Raw genomic sequence first — 17,359 nt, forward strand, 5'->3', positions numbered from 1 at the left:
GACAAGGTGGGCAGTGGTGGCGCATGCCTTTAGTGCCAGTACTCGGGAGGCAGAGGCAGGTGGACCTCTGTGAATTCAAGGCCAGCCCCAGCCTGGTGTACTGGTGTACAAAGTGAGTTTCAGGACAGCCAGGGCTACACAAACAAACCCTGTCTTTAAAGAAAAAAAAAAAAGTTCATCCTGAGAAAGACTCAGGATTACACTGAGATCCTGAACTCACAGTGTAGTCTCCAGCCGGTTAATAAAGACTTTCTATTGGCTTAAACCCATGTCTGAGTCGTCTTCTCTGGTGGATCCCCTACAACGCTGTATGACTGGCCACTCAGCCCACCCAGCACGGGATCACAATGCAGAAGGCCCCCTTGGTGAGTCATGGATGGGTTCTGAGCTGAACCCTTCATCTGTCCTTACAGATGTTCAACAGTAAAGCACAGTAGGGATACACAGTCTGACTCAACACCGCCAACAACGCAGATACTGACAGTAGAGTAGGCCTCGGAGCTGAAATGAATACACAGAAACTATTATAAAAGCATACATAACCAGGTGGTGGTGGTGGCTCACGCCTTTAATCCCAGCACTTAGGAGGCAGAGGCAGGTGGATCCCTGTGAATTCAAGATCAGCATGGTCTACAAGAGCTAGTTTCAGGACAGGCTCCAAAGCCACAGAGAAACCCTGTCTCGAAAAACCAAAACCAATAAAAAAAGAAAAGCATACATAAAAGACATACACTCTAGCTGGGCAGTGGTGGTGCATATCTTTAGTCCCAGAACTCAGGAGGCAGAGGCAGGCAGATCTCTGTGAGTTGGAGACCAGCCTGGTCTACAGAGTGAGTTCCAGGACAGCTAAGGCTACACAGAGACACCCTGTCTCGAAAAATCACACATTCTAATTCTGCCTCTCTGTAGTCAATACTTTCCCTGCCTACTACATCCCAAATCCCATAGCCAGTTTCCTACCTTCTCCAGTACTGAGATTTCCCACAAGTGAATCCACACAGATCTCAAACTGCCCTCCCTCAAGCTGGTTTTTCTTTCTGTATTCTCTACCTCACAAGGTGTAACCAACAGGAACACCGGAAGCCCCTTGAGGACTGCCAACTACCAGGTTCCACCGACAGAATACTCTAACTGCCTTAACTGCTCGACACAGACCCAGCCCTTCAGAGAAAAAAGCCCAAGCTCGGGATTCAAAATGCTACTATCCCTGAGTTTATCTCAAGCTCTAGGCTTGAAATCCCACTAATCCCTACCCTGGAAAGCTCTATGTTGGAAAGCTCCACCCCAAGAAATACTATATAAACCCTATCTGCTGCTCAGTCCTCTATCACTTCTCACCCAAGCAGAGGCAGCTACCCACCTGGGATTGTCCCTCTCAATAAATCTCTTGAGTGTGGTGTGACTTTATGGTATTCTCTGGCTCCTGACTCCAAGGATACCTTTCCATCTGAGCTGTAACACATTGGGGAAACCTCACACACACACCCCTGAGCAGAGCTGTAACACATTGGGGAAACCTCAGACTCACACACATACACACATCCCTGAGCAGAGCTGTAACACACTGGGGAAACCACATACACACACACACACACACACCTGAGCAGAGCTGTAACACATTGAGGAAACCACACACACAGACACACACACACACACACACACACACACACACACACACACACACCCCTGAGCAGAGCTGTAACACACTGGGGAAACCACATACACACACACACACAACACACACACACACACACACACACACACGACACCACACCCACACACACACACACACTGAGCAGAGCTGTAACACATTGAGGAAACCACACACACAGACACACACACACACACACACACACACACACACACACACACACACCTGAGCAGAGCTGTAACACACTGGGGAAACCACATACACACACACACACACACACACACACACACACACACACACCTGAGCAGAGCTGTAACACATTGGGGAAACCACACACACACACACACACACACACACACACACACACCCCTGAGCAGAGATGTAACACCCACAAACACCTCTATCTGAGACAGGATCTGGGGCATTGTCTCGATAGCTTGTTACATGCACACACCTGTCACACACATCAGATACAAGTCTATTCCTCTAACATCTCTGCTCTCCATCTTCTTCTCCTGGTCGCTCTACCACAGCCTCCCTTCTGCCTCATCTATTGCCTGGGTTAGCACCATTACCCCCTCCAGTGTCAGCTTGGTCAAGGCATTTCTACATGAAGCTTCTTCCAATTCCTCACAGGATTCAGAATGAACTTTCCATAACACAAATAATAAAAGTCCCAGAGACTGATACTGGGGCTCAAGCTTCAAGCTGAAATTCAGAAAAACAAAGCAGCCGGCCACTAGTTTCTTACCTCTACTTCAGGTTGAATGGGCTGATCCTGTCTCCACGAGCTCTCACCAACACTCAGACTGTAACCTCGCCTCAGCATGGCTGGAGAATGAAGGCCTCCTACTGAGTACTGAAGACCCTGCTTCTATCTTTTCTACCCCTCGAGTTCTGGGATTAAAGGCATGTGATCTGTTACTCTTTTAGGCTGATTCAATCTCATGTATCCCTTGGTGGCCTTGGACTCACAGAGACCCGTCTACCTCTTAATCCTGAGTCCTAGGATTAAAGGTGTGCACCGCCACCTCCTAGCTTCTGGCTGCTGGGATTAAAGGTGTGTGCACCGCCACCTCCTAGCTTCTGGCTGCTGGGATTAAAGGTGTGTGCCTGGTTTCTACGGCTTGTGACTGACTTTGCTTTTCTGAAGGCTCAGACAAGCTTTAATAAATCATACATATAACACTACAAATCTCAGAGAACTCTCATGGTCTTTCATCATTGCCCTGGGGAGTCTTTATTACCATATAACTAACATATTTGCAACAGCCTAAATACCAGTGCTCCTTGGCTTGGTGAAGTGTGTCTGCCTAAAGCACACTTCTCATCACCACCTTGGATCTCTTAGGTGTGTCTCAGCCCCAGACCCTCACGTGTCTACTTAGAGGCGTCCCCACCACCCACCAGTAGCCCCTTGGCCAGGTGTCCTCCGTGTTCCCGTCGCACTCCAAACCTCTCTATGTCATCTCCTGAAGAGTTCCTGTCCGTCTTCTCCACACAGTGTGTGCTGCTCGATGGGTACAGCCAGATGAGGGGAAGGCACCCTGACTAATTATGGTTATTTATCATTCCCCCTATTATAAACTGTCCCTTCATGAGAGATTTCAAAATACCGCCTTGTCTCTTGGGGTTTGGAAAGAGGCATGTGCTGCTATTGTACAGGCATACAGCCACTTCCTGTGAGATTCAACAGATCTAAATTCAAAGATGTAGATGAGAGTAATGTTTGAGAGTTGTGGGCTCTGAACATTTCAATATAATTTGTTTATGTTATCTGATTTTTCCTAATAGCCAAATTGAATAACTGAGTCACTAAATTCCTAAAACTTTAATAAGTGGCTTTGGCAAGTTTGACTCCATGAGACTTTGAGCTCCTTGAGAACCAAGATGGGGCCTCAATTCCATCTTCTTAGCATGCAACATACGACGGACAGCTACTCAATAGTGAGCCTTCGACAGGTACTCAGCAGCGAGCCTTGGGGAAATGAAGGCTCCGTGGGCTGAAGCTAACAACATGTGTGCACTTCCTTACTCCCTGCTCTGAAACTAAGCCTGGCTTTATCTACTTCTGTCCCCTGCTATCCTGTCACCTTGGGGAGGAGGCACAGCCTAGACCCCTGCATGTAATACAAAAATGGGAGGGTTGGGAAAGAGAAAAGGCCAGCAAGAAGAGAGAGAAAGGCAGATAAACCAGTGCTTACTTTGTGAGTCTTTGGATTCTCATCTGGGAAAATGCTAGGCAATGAGTCCAAAGGAAAGGCAGGAGGAGGTAAAAGGCAGGGGGAGGGGGGAGAGGGCATCTAGTAAGCTACCAGCAGAGGGAGGGTTAGAGCCCTCTGGAGCAAGGACCTCCAGAATATGGGCAGTGAGGAGGATCTCCCAGGGAATAAGGAGTCCAGGGCAAGTCAGCCAAAACTTATATATTAATGATTCCCCTCTACAAGTTTTCACAGGTCAGAGTTCAGAAGCAGTCGGTTCAGCCAGGCATAATACGTGGGGCCCAAGAATGTTATAGTCAAACTAGCAATGAGACAATAAAAACTGGCAGAGTCACCTCAGGAAGGCCACACTAAGGAAGGTCCAGCAGGACCACACTGAATTCACAGAATTCTCTCACAAAGAAAGGAAAAAGGCAGAAACCAGAAATTAGCCATAGGTCTGTCTCATCTCACTCTATATAGAAAAGATAATGTCCCTGGTTAAGTCTCAGGCCAGAGTACAGAGCCTGAAACCTGTAACTCACTACACAGCCTTTAGGCCGAGTTGTGCCTCCTGCAGGGTCCCCTTCAGAGAGAACAGAAGCAGTAGCCACTGTCAGTAATACCTTACCAGTTTCCCTACAGGTTGATGGTGGGCACGCTGCCCATTGTACGTAGGCGCTCACTGGGTCACCAGCAAGAGTCATCTGGGACACTAAGGAGATCAAAGTTTTCAGGCTAGAGAAACGGCTCAATGGTTAAGAGCACTGTCTGTTGTTCCAGAGGACCTGGGTTTGATTCCCAGACCCATATGGCAGCACAAAACTAGGAGATCTAACACCCTCTTCTGGTCTTCAAGGGCACCAGACATACACACTGTGCATAGACATACATGCAGGCCAAACATTCATAGACATAAATAATAAAATTATATAAAAAGATCAGATTTCTGAACCCATGAGACCTTAGATAAACTACAGATCTAGGAATTACCCCAATCCTAAAGTTCAAGAAAAAAATTACCAAATTTTGTTGTAGAATATTTTGATCACACTATGAATCAGAGGGTAGAGCTAGCTAGCTACTAGCTGAACAAAATTAGCCATAGATGTTTTGTAGGACATAGGCTACACAGAGATACACAAGGAAGCAGTAAGAAGGCTCTTAGAAGGGTTCTCGGCCCTTTTGGACTGAGGAAGGAGAGAAAGAATAGGTCACTGGCCGCTTCTCCGCTGCCTCTCTGGTCATTCAGGTTCTGACCCTAAGGTCTGACTCCCGAGTTTTTATTGATAAAGAATAATTAGATAAACACTTCAAAATTTAGTTGTCTACTTCTTGATTGATGAAGACCTTGGCACTTGAGTATGTCCAGCCACCAGGATCCAGACCTTAATAAACCCTGCCGTCAAATGGCATCATTTACACATAGGACATAGGCTACGTTTCGGCAGGACCGCCTTCAATCCAGCATCAGAGTGACGCTATGAGACAGCCCGTAGGCACACAATAGACATGTGTCAGAGAGCTATGAATCCCAGAGGACAGTTAGTCACAGTCAACATTGACTGGAAGCTGACTACGCTAAAGGGCCTTACATCCATTACCTAGTTTCATCTTCAGAACAATGGTGTGAAGCAGGAACTATCTCCTGAGGATCTGAGATAAAATTTGTCGAGACAATCCTGCATAACGCTAATTTTCCTGACCTTGGCAGCCACGGTTCACAAAAGCTGTTGTAGTTGCTGTCGCTTGTACTGCACACACTCCTCCCTGGCCAACTTCAAGAACAGGTGTTACAAATCACATTCCTGAAGGCCAAATTGATGGCTTTCTTTAAAATTATGATAGGAAAAACACGTGATATAAAGATATAAAACACTTGAGTTCATACAAATAGAATTAGCCAAGGAAAGAGACACACTCCCTGTGACGTGGCTTTGTGAAAGCCACGCTTGTGTTAGGCTTAAATGGGAGAGCTGAACTCGCCATGTACGCCACTGTGACAGAAGCCACGGTGTGAATTCACAAGTAAAAGCAGAGGTGGGAGGCTGGAGAGATGGCTCAGTGGTTGAGAGCACTGGTTGCCCTTACAGAGGACCCAGGTTCTATTCCTAGCACCTCTATCATGTCATTTCCAGCGGGTGTGGTGGCCTCTTCTGACCTCCAAGGGCAACAGGGATATACTTGGTACACAGACATACATGCAAGCAAGCATTCATACACACACACAACAAAAATAAACAAGTCCTTTTTTCCCAAGGGAAATGCAGCCTAAGATCCTCACAGATCATAGGAAGTCATATGGTCCATTCACTGGACCTACATAGCAAGAAAACAAATCTCTGAACGAACATGTTCAAACCATTTTTTACATAGTTTCTCTCTGGTCTGCTCAGTTTGACCTATTTTTAGGGTTCATCTAGAAATTTTTAAAAAATAGGTCATTTCCATAGTGGGGATGTATCAAATAAAGCAGATGATTTGGAACACACACAGAAAAATGTTCTTGCCTGGCTCGGCCTTAACAATCTAAAACTTATCAAAGAAACCCTAAAAAGCCAAATCTTGGTGTGGAAAAAAATGAAAAGGCCCCTCTGCTGACTTTGTTCCCTTTTCATGTTGAAAAAAGAAAAAATAAGCTCAGGATCCAAATGGAAAACCTGATTTGTTGTCCCCACTGTAATGATACACAGTATTGAGGTGTGAGAGCAGACATTTCTGCATAAGTGTATACGCATGACTTTCAGGGCCAGGGAGAGGACTGGGTGACCTGGTCTCAGCTGCATTTACCTGTCAATGCAAATTCAGGGTTGGGGAAGGAAGGATGGCTGTCCGTCCAGGCTGTCTCCACAGTGTTTCTCTGTCTGCTGCTCTCAAGGACAAACATACCACAAGCACCTTCATCCCAGGGGCTTCTTGAGGCACAGGAGCAGGCTCCCATCAATAAGAGCCAGCCAAGAAGACCATCCCCTAAGGGCACCTTATAGGTGGTCACAGCAGAGTTGGGACTGAAAGCCTTCTCAGGCAGGAGCACCCCACCCTTTCTGTGAAGAAAATCATGCAACTTCAAGAAAAATGAACAGCCACTTTCTCCTTCTTCTAATAAAAGATGCCTTTCTCTGGAACCACCGCAGATCTGCCAGTCTGAACCTTCAGGGTGTGTGTGTGTGTGGTGTGTGTGTGTGTGTGGTGTGTGTGTGTGTGTGTGTGTGTGTGTGTGTGTGTGTGTGTGTGTGTGTGTGTGTCATGCCTGTGTGTCTGTCTGTGTCTATTTGTGTCCATGTGTCTGTGTGTGTCTGTATCTGTCTGTCTGTGTCTATGTATGTCTAACATACACAACAAAATGTCTAAGTTTTATCGTGTAGCCCACTGAATTGCCCATACAACCATCACCACTATCTATCCCTACAACTTCCCTTCCAGATTTGAAGTCCCACACCTGGGAAGCAATCTCTACTCCCCTTTCTCCACCCCCTGGCAACCACTTCACTTTCTGTTGCTATGAACTGAGTTTATCTTGAAAGCAGAAAATTTAATTTAATCCATCCACAAGGTTGATTTCCCAATCTAAAGTAAAACCCCAACAGCAAAGGCAACTGCCATTTTAGGGTCTGAGATAAGTGGGGGGGGGGGGGCAGAGAAGGAGTCACAAAGAGCTGGAGTCCCTTTGTGGATCAGAACCCCAAATCACCACCCGTCAAGCCTTGGTGATTCCCCACAGAGGAAGCTTTAGCATCGGAAGACCTAGCAGAGAGCTGGAGAGCTCTGCGATGGAGCAGAGAAAGTGCGGCTCCACAGGCTCTTCTTGAGGTCTTAGCCTGAGCAAGGAGCACACAGCTCATGCCCCCTGGGACATCTGTGTGCTGCATGGCATCTGTAAACGGGGGTAAAAATAGATCTTGGTGAACCCTTACAAAATAAAATAAAATGAAAAGAGGCACCGCACTCTGTAAAGATCACCTAAGCAAGGTGATGCCTGCTAAGCTTTCCCTCTCTGTCCCTTGTGTGAACAGTCCCATATAATCTGCCTTGGATAATTAATATAGGAAAATCCTAAAGGCTTGGTTAGCATCTCAGGGCACAGCACAGTAACAGAGGGTCCAGGGATAACAGCAGCTGTCCTACTGTAAGACATAAATACCACGCTAGAAAAAAACAGAACTTGGTACTGTAAGCATGCTGGCTCGTTTACTCTTCACAACAACCCCACCAAGAATAATGTTATTATTCCCTTTACAAATAAAAAAAATAGCTCAGTAAAAATACAATACACACAAGGTCACATGGCTTGTAAAATATTTTACTTCACTAAGCCTGTGTTACTCCCAAGCCCACACTTTCAATTAATAATATTCAAGGGAAAAAGGTATTTTCGTACCCTCATAGCAAGGAAAGAAAATTATTCATAGAAATCTTTTGGCTGAAATGTTTTAATGCTTAAAAATAGCCCCAATTACGTCTGAGCAGGTTAAATGTGGAACAGGCAGGAGGATCAGAAACCCTCTATTCCCTGGAGGTCGGGCTAGTGACCTGGGCCAATCACTCCGCTTTAACCCTGGGTTTCCAGGAAACCTATGAGCCAGAGCTACTTCTGCGTCTTCCTTTGTGTCAAGGCATCTGGCGGGGAGCTGAGATAATCAGCTTGATAGCCAAGGATGTTCAGGTGTCAATCTTTTCTCCCACCTTTTTAGTTACCGGAGTTCCTCACAAGAGTCACCAGCTAAGGTCAAGATGAAGAGAATAAGAAAAAATGGGATGTCTACATAGTAACCCCTCCCCCAAAAGCCCATGAGTCTTTGTGGAAGAGGGGCGTGGAAAGGGTTGCAAGAGCCAAAGATGGCAGAGGACCTCAAGGACGCTGCTTTTCCAGATGGCAGGGCAGTTGCACACGTGAACTCACTGCAGTTATGATGACATGCGTAAGATCTGTGCAAACTCAAGCCAGACAAATCCCAACATGGCGGGGGAGCACAAAGCCTCACCCCTACCCAAGGAGACCCAGCATCTGATAGCCCCTGGGAGGGGAGGTCGGGCTTCTTTAGGGGTGTGAGCCCACACACAGTGGTAATTGGATAAGACAAACTAGACTCCGGTGGTTGGGGGGGTAGTACAAGAGAGAGGGCACAGAAACATGAAGATTGATGGATTAAGAAGGCAGGAATGGATCAGGGAGTTGAGTGGGGGGGGGGAAGGGAGACAATATATTGTAAGAAATTCTCAAAGAAGTAATAAAACTCGTTTATACTATCAGTTATCAGTTAACTGGAAAATCACTACCCAGCACCTGCTGCTGGTGGAACCATACAGTAGCCAGTGAGAAATACTGAGGAAGAAGTGTAAGTCACCACCCCTATATATGAGGACATGTCCCCAGGTATGAGGACTCATAAGTTACATGAAACAGAAGTGCTGGACTTTTGGGTCTATGGCATAAACAAGAAGTCGGGTCAGGTAAGAATGGCGCACGCCTTTAATCCCAGCACTCTGGAGGCAGCGGCAGGTGGATCTCCGTGAGTTCAAGGCCAACCTGGTCTACCTATGAGTTCTAAGACAGTCAAGAATACATAGAGAGACTGTGTCTCAATGCCCCCCACCACCACAACCCACCAAAAAAGAAGTTTGTGTGTAAGAACATCAATGAAGACTAGAAAAGCTGAGTTTTCCAATGAGATGGGAAGAGAAGTGTTAACACAAGGAGCTCTGAGAACAAGGATTTGTGGCCAGAGGGAAGGAGTGCAAGTGGCCATGAAGGACGCCAACAGAGCTCTTGGTGGTGGGTGGGTGGGTACGCTTGGAAAAGAGACAGGAGACAAATCAAAGAACTTATTTGTTTGGCTGGTAGGCTGTTCCCTAGGATAAGAACAAAAAGTAATGACCCAGGAAACCTGGAGAATGTTGGAAAGTCTCAACTTGGATTTCTTGTCTGTGTGCAGCTTCTAATAGACAAAACCACCGGGTGCTCAGCCATAGACATCTGCTCCCCCCACTGACCAGTAAGAAGTTCTCTGATACAAGGGCTTGTGAGCACTGAATTGTAGACACAATCGCTGTCCCCAAATGCTTCGGTGGCAGCGGTCTCATGCCAACCTCAGCCCAGATATGCTCTGGGTCATGTAACAGACATGGTCCAGAATTTCACACCTTCATCACATCACTCCTTCCTCGGCTAGCTACAGACGGATGAGAGAGGGCAAGGACACCATGCACCTCTGCCCAGAGGCCTCTAGATGTCCCATTGCTGGGGGGGGGGGGGGCGCGGAGGGCTGTTGTGAAGAGAGACCAGAAAGAAAACAGCCGTGAAACCTAAAAAGTCCTAGGGTAGTGATTCCCAACCTGAGGATCATGACCCTTTGGGGTCAAATGACCCTTTCACAGGGGTTGAACATCAGACATCCTGTATATCAGACTTTTACATTACTATTCGTAACAGTGGCAAAATTACACATATGAAGTAACAACAAAAATAATTTTGGTTGGAGGTCACCAGGACATGAGGAGCCATGTTAAAAGGTCACAGTGTTTGGAAGGTTGAGAACCACTGGCTTAGCCTCTTCCTGTGAGAGAGGCTGTCAAGAAGTGCTGGTTTCTAAGGCTTTTTCAGACAGGAGAGCTAAGGGAACCCCAGCTGTTTTTTCATCGGAGTCAGGGCAAGCTGTGCTCTCTCTCATCAAGGTGTTTCCCAGAGGTGTCAGCCCTGACTGAGCAGAGCCTGTTTCCAAAGATCCATGCAAACTCCCAACTTGGAGGGAAAGCCTTCTGGCCCTCCCTGTGGTCTTCTCTCCTCAAAGAAAATGGCATAGCCTGTTCTCTGCACCAACCCACAGATGAGGAGGTGGCGGCGCTCAGACTTGTGATCTGTAGTCTGCACTGAGAGCCTTCACAATGGGAGGAGCAGCTCCCCAGACAAAGTAAAACTCTATATGCTCCTGCTTGCCAGGAGACAAACACTGGCCAGCTCCTTCCTGCCCGACACAAGCACTTAAATGTCTTCTGTTGATTCCTATTCTGCTAAAAAGTCTCCCGGCTCCTCTAAGACAGACCTTGCAGCATACCTTAAACTTTTTGATGTAGACAAAACCGGTTGTGTGCAAATGTCATTTGACTGGATTCCTCCTTCACCAGCCAGTGTCCAGGAACATACATATACAGACTCGTTTTTTAGGAAAGCCATCCACCTGGCATGTTTCCTGAAGATTCGTCCACACCGATATGAATTCGGCAAGTGCTTCGCTCTCTAAAACCAGCCGTGCAATGACATCAAAACCTCCCACCAAAGAAAGACACCCTGGAGAAAGGGAACGCCTCCCTGAAGCAGCCTGAAAGGGCAATCCTGATTCAAGCCAAAGTGCTGAAACTCTTCCCGGCACCAGCCAGGAAGTTGCTTCTTCTGGCGTGCTTTACTGCCCAGCAAACCCAGACTTGCCTTGGCAGGAGCCGGCTCTCTGTAGCTTTGAGCCCTGGAAGAGGTAGGTTTCCAAAGGGACTTTCCTGCCCTCACTCGGCTTTGGGATCCCGTAGTGGTCAGGATTGGTGACCCTGTCTCGCTGATGCAGACACAGATGCCGGAGGTTGCACCGTAAGCTCACGTTTGCTTACACATGCATGCTGCACACACCATGCTTACACATACGTACCTTTCGCCCTCCATTGTGGGAGGCCCGGCGGGGTGCATGCACCCGGGAACTGGCGCTGCTCTCCGGGTTCTCCCAGCAGCCCCGTGACGGATTCTGATCAGCAACAGTGATTCAGCATGGCTGCAACTGAGACCTCCTCCCTCCGGTGCTCCTTCCTCCGACTTACTCAGAAGCAGCGGCGGTAGAAAATGTCTTACCCGGAGCTCGCCGCAGCTCTTTCAGCTGCTAAAAGCAGCAACCCACTCGCTCCCCCTCCCCCGCAGGCTGGCTTCTCTGTCTCCTAGGAACAGTCACAGCCTCGGCGGCTACCCAAGGGCTACGCCACCTTTCCAGCTGCTTCCTCATCTGCTCAGGCATCCCCAGCCCTAGCGACTAGCCCACCCCACGGTCTCCTGCCTCCTCTGCCACAAGCAAAGGACCAGAGGAATCCTCACTGAGGGGGAGCAGCTGCCCCTGCTTCTCTCCTCCTCCTAGCCTGAGTCTGTGGGCCTGGCCAGATTGCTGGAATGAGGAGGCCCCTCTGTGGCCTGCGGTGGAGTTTACCCACCTGGGGAAATCCACTTGTGAATAGCATCAGCTCTGCCTAATTCCCCTCCCCAAGCCCTCGGTTGTTCTGACATGTAACAATAAGACAAGTGGGGTTTGGGTGGGTGGGTGTCACAGAATTGAGATAAATAAGAAGAATTAGACATGGAAGCTGGAGCCAGATTGCTTTGTTATGTACGGGGTGGGGGGGTGCAACTGAAACAAAGCACACACACACACACACACACACACACACACACACACACACACACCGTAACACAAAAAACACCAAAGATCATTGCAGCGATCGCCAGGAGAACACTGCCAAGCTGTCGTCCTGGGAAACACTGAGAGACCCCCGTAAAGGAACAGCTTTCTACCGTCTGCCATGCTGAGACTTAGGCAGCTGTGACTCCTGCTCACTTGCCTCCTGCTGAGCCGCGGAGTCCAACCAAAGTTTCTGTGCTCTCCAGTTTTGGCCCTACTTGGAATGGCTCCTCCAACCTCGGTCCTTGAATCTTTATGGAAGGGCAATAGATCACGGGTCTTCTAAAACCTTCCCTAAGTCACATCAATGGCAGCCAATGACCTCCAAAACAACTCCAAAGGGCATCGTCCCTGAAAAGAGTGTCTTGGGGAGCTCGTTATTTGCATGCCTAGTTTCTCAGGCTAGAGGACAGTCTTGTGCACATGGAAGCTACCTGTGTCTCCTGGGCATAACCAATGGGCTCAGAGGTCATTGGGTCAATTAGCAATGAGAATCGGCTCAGCAGCTTCCCTGACAGCGCAGGGTGTAACTATTCTAGGACTCCTCGCCCACCGATAGATACACCTGGCATCTCTGGAGTCACTCAAGCACACACTGGCTGAGTGACCTTCGGCTCCGTGGTCTCTGCTCCTGATGCTGTACTTGATCCCTCATTCATGAGACAATCCTTAGTGCCCTTCAGCTCTAAGGGCTGTGATCCTACCAAAGTTGGAAATGTCCCGCTTTCCTTCTCAGTATGCCCTGGACATCTGCTTACAAAGGAGCTTTCACTGGGCTCTCATGTTTGTGGGGATACAGCGATGTACATGAAAATATAAGAGACACTCACTACATGTGTTACTGCCCTAATTTTGACCTGTTAGATTCCTTCAGTGTTGCACAGACCTCAAGCAATCAAGCAAAGAGCAAACGCAGGCATGAAAACTAGGAGTATGAACAACTTGAACTCGACATAGCATTCTGACCACAAACTGCCTAAGGTGTGAGTCTCCAAGTTTATCTCCCCAGCACCCCAGTGTCCTCTTGGCTAGGACCACTCCCCAAGTCACTCTCTCTCAGATGAGAAGAGCCCTGAGTGATGGTCACACCCAAGAGCCCTGTATCTTCATTTTTTCACAACCAAACCCCTATCTTTCTCCCACCACTTCCCTTCCTCCTCTAATCAGCTCCATGGTTCTGTTCCAGATATTTCCTCTGGCCATCAATCACAGGGGCCACAGTAGCTGAGCAGCACAAATAAGGAAGTGGGATCCCACAGAATCCGTGCCAGAGTGCAAGCATGTAACTAGCGTAGGGGGGCAACTGGGTGAGTCACAAGAGGGATGTAAACCTGACTTCCCTTTGTGGATGCCCTCATTCATGTCCTCACTGTACCGGAAAGAGGAAGGGGAAACAAATCCAAAAAGGAAATACTTAAGGTCTGGACATACTCACCATTCAAAATGAATTATTAGCGCCAATATAAAGCTCCAAGTGGTTTCCTCACCACCCTTTTCTTGCCAGTGTCACTAAGCAGTGTCACTGCAGTGTGCCAGAATCAAACCCACACTTTCCCACCACCCATTATCCATGAGCCAGAGCGGAGAAGGCCACCCAGGAAAGCCATCTACCCAAACTAGGGGCAGAGCTGAGCCAAGAGCCCTTCTCTGGAGTGCTGCTGGAAATGTCTCCGCTACATTTTACGTTTTCTGTCTATTATCCAAACAGTGCCTGGCCACAGCTTCACCTGCTCTGTCTGGGCTGATCCTCTAGACAGGACTCAGATTAAGAGGGGGCTGCTTCGGATTTTAGCAGGGGAAGCAAAGGGCCCAAAGATGTGCCTACCTGGAGGAAATTCCCTTTGTGAACTGTCCTGAAGTTACACCACAGCCCGCTACCGCCACTGCCCAGGTTCCTCCATGCCTCAGGCTCCCTCCCAGTCAGCCAAGCACACTGGTGACCCCAGACCTCCACCCCGAAGCAATGTATCCTATTGGTCGTCATTCAGAATGATGATGTCATGCATCAGCTTCTCTCAGAACCCTCCAGCTCCTGGCTGCTTGAGAAGAACCAGTGTTGGAAAGGAAAACTTTTTGGTCTAGGAAGTTCTTCCTTCTGCGCTCTGCCTCAGCACAGGGAGGCAGGACTTCATCTGGAGATACCTAGGCCAACCATGTTTCCTGTAAGTGCCCTTTTTCATCTCTTCTGGTTTTCTTCTCCCCTCCTCCAATGCTTTGCTTTCTTACACCTGCAGGTACCATAACACAGCACTGTGTCTCAAGACACACTGTGTATCTGAGCCACCTACCTAGCTCATTAAAAGCATCAGGGATCAAAAGGGCACAAAGGAACTTTCAGGGTGACGGTCTGGGGAGTGCCAGAGAAATGACTCTGTGGTTAAAAGCATGCATTGCTCTTGCCAAGGACCTGAATTCTGTTTCCAGCACCCAGGGCAGGTGGCTCACAACCCACCTGGGGCTCCAGAATGAATATCTACATTCAGGCATGCACATATGCAAACACACTCCTACACATATTTGTACGACTGAAAGTAAAAATCTGTTTTAAAAGAGACTAATGGTTTTTTGTTGTTGTTTTGGTTTTTGTTTATTTGTTTTTTGGTTTGGGGTTTTTTTTTGTTTTTTTTTTTTCCGAGACAAGGTTTCTCTGTATTGTTTTGGAACCTGTTCTGGAACTCCCTCAGTAGACCAGTCTGGCCTCGAACTCACAGAGATCCGCCTGCCTCTGCCTCCCGAGTGCTGGGATTAAAGGCGTGCACCAGGAACTACTGTTTTAAAAATTGTACACTTAGAAGGGGAAATTCTACATAATTTTTTATATTACAAAAAGAATACTAGATGGTTAGGCTCTCTCTACCTCATGCCTGTGACATCAGAACCTAGGATGAGGAATTTTAATGAACCCCATACATGACTGGAATGCACAGTTAGACGAGAAGCTCACCTCGACTTGGATATCCTAACAGAGCACGATGCAAGTGAGCTTACCAGATAGATAGCCCCGAGCATGTTTCTTCAGGAGCATTGATTTTTTCCTTCTATAAAAAGAGGCTAACAGCAGTAGCTACCTCCAAGACTTGTAAGGTTTAAATGTGGAGGTGAAGCTCCCAGCAAACACCCTGCTCTATGGGGAGCATCTTGTAACTCTAGTAGCACCTACTTCCTCTGTCTTCTTCAAGGCTATGAAACATCCTTGACCCATGATCTTGGACCCAAGGGAAAAATTAGTCAGGGTGAGAGGGTGTTTGTGGGCCATCAGACACCCCCAGTAACCACTACTGCCAACAGGCCAGACAGGACCGGGGCTAGGGTACAGCCCACCCTCATCTCTGCCACCAAAATCCCACCACATTCTGGGCCACTTGCTGAATGGACTCTAACTACTTAAACTGCCCTGGAAAAACACCCAGGGCCCCAAACAGTCAAACAAACCACAACCTGGTCCCCAGGGACACCTGACTTCCTTCACCTTCTGCTCTGAAGACAGAAGAGCCCACGTCCTGGAGAAGCCGCCTCGGGCACGGTCGATTACACATGCAATGTGAGTTCCACCTTTACAGGGTTCTCTTCTCCTTCGACTCCAGCTGACACCTCGAGTAAGCACAATAGCTCGGCCCCCATTCCCCCTCTCCCATCATCACCAGAGCCAGGCGACACTCACCACAGTGGCTGACTCACACCCTCTAAGGCAGTGGTTGTCAACCCTTGGGTGTCAACCCCTTTTGGAGGGGGTCACATATCAGATATTTACATTGCGATTCATGAGCGTAGCAAAAGCACAGTAATGAAGTGACAACAAAAATAAACTTATGGTCTGAGGCCACCACCACATAAGGTACTGTATTAAAGGGCCGAAGCATTAGGAAGGTTGAGAACCACTGGGCTCAGGGCTGTAAACATGAGGGGACAGAGGTTCTGAGGGTCAAATAACTTAACCAAGGCCTGACCAAGGGCGCCTGGCCCAGATACTTGCAACCTCACTTCCGATTTAGGAGATCCTAAAGACGTTACGTAGAGCTGGCACCCAAAGCTTCCAAACACCTCTTAGGAAGGTCCTCTGGTCCCCAAGCGGGTTAGCCAGCCAGGAAAGCAGATGAGCATCACGGGCCCCCAAGAGCCAAGGCAAAGGGACTGACTACAGCCCCAGAGAGCAGCCTCTGCACACCTAAGGGTCAAGCTTTTCCCAGAGCGGCAGCCCACAACTGGTGCCCTCTGCTGGCAAACCTGTGTATCTCTCATAGCAAAAGTGAAACCGCTTTTCACAACTGCAGTCTAGAAAGGGAACCTGCTCGGGCCACAGACAAGATTGGGAAGGAGCATGGATTCAGTTTCCATGGCAGTGATGTTGTGTTTGCCGCTCTCACCTCACCTCTCAGTTCTTTTCTGGATACAAGGGGAAACCTAACTAACTGTTTCGCATAAAAAGGTTAAATACAGATGACACAGTCTCCCCCACCAATCAAGCATACCGTAATATATGTCCAAAACACTGTTTTTTTCTACAGTGCTAATGGCGAAACCCAGGCCCTGCACAGGGTGGGCAGACACCAACCAGCTACCTACTAGGACCAAGGCTGTGTTTGTGAGTGGATCTTGTGATGGTTTGGCCCCACACAGCACCGAGGTTGTGTGTGGACGCCACAAGCCCAGCTAGGCACAGAGCATTCACACATTTAAAATAACATAAAATCCCACCTGCAGTTGAGCATAGTGGTAGAGGCCTATATCTCATGTACTTGGAGGGGGGTGGGGGATAGGAGCAGGGGGGCTGAGGCAAGAGGATCCTAATTTCAACCCCTTCCTTAGCCACGGAATTCAAGGCCAACCTGAATAATTTAGTAAAACCTTGTCTCAAAAAAGAAAGTAAAAAGCAGGCCTGGGGATATTGTCACTCGGTGGATGAGTGTCTCCTAGCCTATTGAGGTCCTTGATTCAATCCCTAGTATAGAAGGGCGGGGAGCTAAAGAATTGGTGAATGTCTACAGTCACTTGGTAGCTTATAATTCGGCCAAGGCTCACTGAACTCTGCAACGGGCTACAACAGGTGGCTACGGCATAAAGTTCTATAATCTGGGTATGAC

General features: G+C 48.1%; 1 protein-coding gene across 1 annotated transcript in view; it reads right to left on the minus strand.

Moving 5' to 3' along the window:
- LOC100753683 (kelch-like protein 3) overlaps positions 1-12,096 on the minus strand; it is a 114,637-nt gene extending 102,541 nt beyond the window's left edge. Inside the window, exon 1 of the mRNA XM_027409730.2 lies at positions 11,487-12,096. Within this exon, the coding sequence (XP_027265531.1) occupies positions 11,487-11,524 (38 nt within the window). The 5' untranslated portion in view covers positions 11,525-12,096. The remainder of the gene's footprint in view (positions 1-11,486) is intronic.
- Positions 12,097-17,359: the final 5,263 nt, after the last annotated feature.

The sequence above is a fragment of the Cricetulus griseus genome, chromosome 3, assembly GCF_003668045.3.
Source record: "Cricetulus griseus strain 17A/GY chromosome 3, alternate assembly CriGri-PICRH-1.0, whole genome shotgun sequence".
Taxonomy (NCBI): domain Eukaryota; kingdom Metazoa; phylum Chordata; class Mammalia; order Rodentia; family Cricetidae; genus Cricetulus; species Cricetulus griseus.